The sequence below is a fragment of the Abrus precatorius genome, unplaced genomic scaffold (assembly GCF_003935025.1).
Source record: "Abrus precatorius isolate BTA unplaced genomic scaffold, Abrus_2018 Scaffold11, whole genome shotgun sequence".
Classification (NCBI taxonomy): domain Eukaryota; kingdom Viridiplantae; phylum Streptophyta; class Magnoliopsida; order Fabales; family Fabaceae; genus Abrus; species Abrus precatorius.
This window is the reverse complement of record NW_020874303.1, coordinates 3,877,865-3,884,635: the sequence shown is the minus strand read 5'-3', so window position 1 is coordinate 3,884,635 and position 6,771 is coordinate 3,877,865. Positions and strand designations below refer to the sequence as shown.

Sequence of the window (6,771 nt, the reverse complement as noted above, 5' to 3'; positions counted from 1 at the left end):
CAAAACAAACAAAAAGAAAAAGCTCCATATTGTGCTTAGACAAAACAAGTTATCTTTGAAGCAACCGAGTTTTATTTAATGATGGATCTTAAACAATTTTTGCCTTCACGTTCATCTTTCTTTAATTTTACTTTCCTACTCATCTTTCAGTCCTCTTTCAACAACGAAACATAACCTTCTTTAGGATACCGACAGGGAGACAGTACGTAGTAGCACTATATTGTACGACTAATAATAACATAGATGCACAAAACCCTCTTAGCTAAATTTCTCCACCTTAACCAATCTCTCTCTAAACATGCAATATGCATTATATTTGTATAAAAGAGATCAACATTTCTATATTTTTAATTTTGGTAAACATAGTTTCGTAGCATGATTGATCATTATAATTAAAAAAGAGCTAGAGAGATTATCATTTTTTTTATACTATTAAGTGCTTATTAGTTTACCTAATGAAAGGGAGGTTACACATTTTTTTAATATATGAACAGGCACTAAATTGTATATATTGCTTATATGAGAAGAGATTTTAAAAAATAGAGAAAAAAAGAATATGGGTGATATGTGATATTATTTCTGTTTTTATTTATTTGTCTAAAAAATAAATTACACACATCAATAAATTAAATCGTTTTATAGAATCATTTGATTATTTCTTATTTTAATTCTTTGTTAGTGAGTCTTTTTTTAATATTTAAAATATTCAATTAGTATACATTATTTATTATACTTAAAATTGATATGAATAAAAAGTTATTAATAAAAATAATAATAGTTATATTGTTTTAAATTTATACATAGACAGATAAATAAGGGTAATTTTTTTCTAAACATATATATAAAAACAGGGATAATATTAAAAAGTGTAATATTTCTATAAAAATATATTTCTATAAAAATAATCTCATAACTATTTCTCCAGTCATGATGGCATCGAAGGTTTGATGAATATAAATCGTATTGATCAGAAAGAACTAAATTTATTAAACTTGAGTATGAGGTCCTTACAAACACATGATACACGTACAACAATATACAAAGCAATTCGCAACATTAGTTTTCTTATCCCTGTTTGGGTCAATGAAAATAAGCGGATAAAGCAAAAAGAAAATGAAAAAAAAAGAAAAAAAATTATATATATATATATATATATATATATATATATATTAAAAGTTTTCTTTTCTTTTTATTTTTATTTTTTCAACCAAATTTAAGCAGGTCTGATTTTCATAGTTATTTTTTAATATATAAGTTGTAAATTAAAAATATATAAATTTATATATCATGTTTAAATTATATATTATTCAAAAAATAATATGAATTATAGATATTTATTTATTTTATATTATATATTATTTTAAAAATAAACATTCAACCCATCATACGTAACATGAATGACTTGCATCATTTAGATAAATCTTTAAAATTTTACAGCAATTTAATAATCTTAAGATTCCATTAACCCCGTTACTTCTCCTTGTTACCCGTAAAACCACTTAAGTAAGCGGTTGCCGGGATGTAATGCGCCAACATTAATATGGTAGAATTGTTAATTGGATAAACTTTCACAATTGTCAATGAGGTGTTCTTTAATTTTGTATAATTAAATGATAAATTTTAAAATATATTTAAAAATATTCAATAAACATATATAATTTTATATTTTATTATATTTATATTTTGTCTCTCTTCATGGATTAAAAAAATTTTTAAATTATAAAGCATCTCCAAGTTGGAGACTCCAACAGTATCCAAAACAAATTATTCCAACTTTTTCTAAGAACGTGTTCATTTCGAACTGATCTAATTTTTTCTTCCAAAATTATAGATAGAAAAATGTTGATATTAAGTATTAACTTATACATTTATATCTTTTAATAACTTTTATAAAATATAATATTAATCAATTTAGCAGTTAAATTATTTTATATCATATTCATGATTGTATATCATATTTAATATAATTAAGACATTTAGATGTATGTTATTTAAAATTTAATATTTATTTATATTTTAAAAATATATTATCTATTAAAATAAATTAATATGATAAAATATTTAATAATTTAATTTTTAAATAAGTTTTTATGAAGTTAATTTACTTGATAAATTTTTTTTATTCAGCTGTTAAATTAATTAATTTTTTACATTTTATAAAAAATTATTAATTACAGTGAGTTTTCAAGTTTACCACACTGATGGACATTATTATCTCTTAGTAGTATAATCTTCCGCCCTCAAACCTGTGGCTCATATTAATGTTGCAAAATTTAATTCATCGACCTGTAAACTCAATCTCACCAAGTTTTGAACCATTTTACAGTTCTATTTGGAATTTTTTAAATCTTTTTTTTTTCAAATAAACAGTAACATCTTTTTCTTGAAGAAAACACGATGAGAACATTTTTGTGGAATTTTCAAAAACCGGGTGAGTTTAACAATTTGGATTCCAATTTTTACCAGTTATTATTTGGATATTTTCTTGAATTAATGGTATTAGTATATTTTTTGTATGTTATGTGATGTGGTACTCTAAAATTTTTTTATGGGTATTGTAAAAAAAAAAATTAAATTAATAAAAATGAAACATATGGCAAGTTAAAAAAATATTATTATATATAATTTATTTAAAATTATAGTATTTATATTATTTGTTTCGTAGTCCTATTATTATTTTATATATATATATATATATTGAATTTTTTATTTTATTTTTCTTTCATTTTTTTATAAATTTTAATTTTGAATAAAATATAATTTATATTTAAGTAATTTTTATTTATTATAAATAAAAATAATTATAATGTAATATATTAATATAATAATTAATTAATTAAATATTAATTATAATAAAATTAAAATATGAAAAATAGATTAATATAATATTATTATTTTATTTTTAAATTTTAGTTCATTTAATTTTGACTTTTAAATAAAATATAATTTCTATTTATCATAAATAAAAATAATTATAATATAATATATTAATATAATAATTAAATAATTAAATATTAATAATAATAAAATTAAGAATATAAAAAATATATTAATAAATTTATTATTTAAATATATGTCTAAATATTATTAGTAAAAAAATTTCATGGAAGATAGATAACCTTTGGTTACAATAGAATTTACCTTCTTGTATGGAGCGATTTACAAGGAGACAAGGGATGCAATCATATAGGTTTGTCTAATTCCATTATTTGATAGTAGGCCTTGTCAAGTGACTGCAACTGCATGCCTTTTTGTTTTCAAGTTAAAACTCTTCCATTCTTTCTACCCTTTAAAAGCGACAACTATATTAAGGTAGGGATCATATCAAATTATCAATTGTTATTTACACGTTATTTTTATTACATTTTTCATTTTTATTTTATTTTCCAATGATAAATACTCATTCAAAAATTCATTCTCTTTCTAGCTTCACATACTATGCTACGTCATTGTCAAATGAAATTGTGTATATCTTTTCAATCCTTCCTTCTTTTTCCTTGTCTTCTTTCTCCCTATTTTTCCTAACAAGCCAAATTCAAGTCATCTTGGTAGTTCTTCGATTGTGTCACAATGGTCGCAGCTTATAACATGACAATAAATGAAAGTTGCATGCTCTGGCATGATACGAACAGTTCTGTTATTCTTACATCATTAAGTAAACGATCAATTTTTATGCAAAAGGATTGGTCCCCATAAAATAAAAGAAAGTAAAAAGTGGTCCAAGGTAAAAGATATATATACATAAACTATTTAAAAATTTAATAAATGTTTGATGTAGAAAAAGGAAAATGAAGTGATACAATGAATGTATATCCGATTCCATCCTCTACTCTAATGTGTATTGACTTCATGGTCCCTACCCCTTGTGCGAACACACCTTGACATGTGCCTCTATATATACCACTTTCTCATTCAATTCCCCCCACTACCAATAACAATCAACACCACCTTCTCCCCCTCACAAAGATTGTTATACTCTTATTCCTTCTCTTTGTTCACCTTTCTTCCTCTATATTATAAACACGCTTATTCTTCAGTTCTTAATTAATCTCTTCTTGATCTCAACACTGAAAAACACCATGCCAGAGGCTCCTAGAGACTCCACCATAGACTATGACCTGTTAGAAAAAAACAAGAGAATTCTCGAGTTCATAGAGGATGCTACTTCCAACGCAGATGAAATCCAGAAAAACGTTCTCTTCAAAATTCTCTCTCGCAATGCAAACGTTGAGTACTTACAACGACATGGTCTCGGTGGCCACACCGACCGTGACACCTTCAAGAAGCTTCTCCCTGTCATATCCTACGAGGATATCCAACCTGACATTAACCGCATCGCCAATGGTGACTTTTCTCCAATCCTTACCTCACACCCCATTTCAGAATTTCTCACCAGGTGCCCATATTTTTTTATATTATTTTTTTCTTACAAATTACATTCACATCCACTACACCTTAATCAAACTTAATCGCATCATTTTTTATTTTGTACAATTTTTTCTTAATTTATACAATTATATATCGTTATATATTTAAGAGGAGCTCCTCAGTTTAAGCTAAGTAATGTAAAAAAAAGTATTTGATGCAAATTTACATTTTTTTTTTGTGACTTTTTCTTGAATATGTTATTTTATTTTGTGATATTAATTAAATTAATGGGTATGTTTTGGTTTATTGGGTTTTGTAGCTCAGGGACATCTGGGGGTGAGAGGAAGCTGATGCCAGCAATTGAAGAGGAGCTAGGAAGGAGGTATTTGTTGTATAGCCTATTGATGCCTATAATGAGCCAATATGTTCCTGACTTAGAAAAAGGAAAAGGAATGTACCTAATGTTCATAAAATGTGAGTCCAAAACACCTGGAGGGATCATGGCTAGGCCAGTTCTCACCAGCTATTACAAGAGCTCCTATTTTAGGGACAGACCCTATGACCCTTACACAAACTACACAAGCCCAAATGAGACTGTTCTCTGTCCTGACTCCTACCAAAGCATGTACTCCCAACTCCTTTGTGGCCTTTGCCAAAACAAGGAGGTGCTTCGTGTGGGGGCTATCTTTGCTTCTGGCTTCATTCGTGCCATTCGGTTCCTTGAGAAACACTGGGCTCTCCTTTGCAATGACATAAGAACAGGCACCATCAACCCCTTAATCACTGACACCTCAGTGAGAGAGGCTGTGATGAGGATCCTCATGAAGCCTGACCCTATGCTTGCGGATTTCATCCAAGCCCAGTGTAGTAAAGGTTGTTGGAAAGGGATCATTACTATGCTTTGGCCCAATACTAAGTATGTGGACGTTATTGTGACCGGGACAATGTCACAGTATATTCCCACTTTGGATTACTATACCAATGGCCTCCCACTTGTGTGCACCATGTACGCTTCTAGTGAATGTTACTTTGGCGTCAACCTCAACCCCCTTTGTAAACCCACCGATGTGTCTTACACCCTTATCCCCACCATGTGCTACTATGAATTCCTCCCGGTCAACCGAACCAATCAGGTCAACGCTCCTCTCAGTCACAAAGAACAAGAAGAATTGGTGGACCTTGTTGATGTCAAGCTTGGCCAAGAATATGAAGTCGTCGTTACAACTTACGCTGGCGAGTTTCTTTCGTCACAACAAATCTTAGCTGAAGTTTCTTAGATATTTTTAGTCCTATTTTTTTAACTAAAATTAGACTTCTACTTTAGCAATATGCAACAATTTTAACAGTTGGCATTTTATTTAAGTAAAAATTTGATTTTGATTGAAAAATAGCACTCAAAGTATAATTTTTTAGTGAAAATTGAGATTGTGATAAAAATAAGTAATGTTTAATAAATTATGAATTGATTAATTTGATTTTTAAAAATTTAAATTACACTTTATTCTCTAAAATGCATCCGACCCATTATTTTTTAGGAAACAAATTCATTGACAGGCTTTAATTTTGGTAAATATATATAATATGGTTTACTAAGGAATATGTGTGAATTTTTTCAGGACTATACAGGTACAGAGTGGGCGATGTACTGAGGGTGGCTGGATTCAAGAACAAGGCTCCTCAATTCAACTTTGTTTGCAGGAAAAACGTTGTCTTGAGCATAGATTCAGACAAGACAGACGAGGTGGAGCTTCAAAACGCAATGAAGAATGCGGTGACACACTTGGTGCAATTTGATGCACATGTGGCTGAGTACACTAGCTATGCTGACACTACAACAATCCCAGGGCATTATGTGTTGTATTGGGAACTAAACTTCAATGGGTCAACTCCAATTCCACCCTGTGTCTATGAGGATTGTTGCTTAACCATTGAGGAGTCACTCAACAGCGTGTATCGCCAAGGCCGTGTCTCGGACAAATCAATAGGGCCACTTGAAGTCAAGGTTGTGAAACAGGGTACCTTTGATAAACTTATGGACTATGCTATTAGCTTAGGAGCTTCAATAAACCAATACAAGACCCCAAGGTGTGTTAAGTTTGCTCCTATTGTGGAGCTCTTGAACTCAAGGGTAACATCCAATTATTTCAGTCCTAAGTGTCCAAAATGGGTTCCCGGGCACAGGCAATGGATCAATCAGGGTTGAAGGAAGAATCTAGACATGGACATGTTAGGGAAAAGTTAATTACTTTATTTAGGCTAAATGTATGTTTAAATGCTTCTTTAATACCCCTTTTTGTTTCAATTTTTAGTTTGTGCTTTAAACTTGGGTAATGCTTAGTGATTATTGAATAGTGACCTCAACTCAGCCAATGTAAAAAGCAACTCATGTCTTTCTTATTATCC

At 29.1% G+C, this 6,771-nt stretch overlaps 1 protein-coding gene across 1 annotated transcript; it reads left to right on the top strand.

Annotated features, from left to right (window-relative positions):
* The first annotated feature begins 4,079 nt into the window (after nucleotides 1-4,079).
* On the top strand, nucleotides 4,080-6,571 carry LOC113855471 (indole-3-acetic acid-amido synthetase GH3.6-like). The gene is made up of 3 exons (XM_027487118.1): nucleotides 4,080-4,396; nucleotides 4,688-5,601; nucleotides 5,985-6,571. Exons 1-3 carry the CDS (start codon nucleotides 4,080-4,082, stop codon nucleotides 6,569-6,571), a joined length of 1,818 nt encoding a protein of 605 aa, XP_027342919.1.
* The last annotated feature ends 200 nt before the right edge of the window (nucleotides 6,572-6,771 follow it).

Excerpts from the sequence above, each read along its gene's own strand:
- LOC113855471 (XM_027487118.1), top strand. The coding sequence starts at position 4,080 with ATGCCAGAGGCTCCTAGAGACTCCACCATAGACTATGACCTGTTAGAA. Across the intron at positions 4,397-4,687 it reads ATTTCAGAATTTCTCACCAG|CTCAGGGACATCTGGGGGTG; the intron begins GTGCCCATATTT and ends TGGGTTTTGTAG. Across the intron at positions 5,602-5,984 it reads CGTCGTTACAACTTACGCTG|GACTATACAGGTACAGAGTG; the intron begins GCGAGTTTCTTT and ends GAATTTTTTCAG.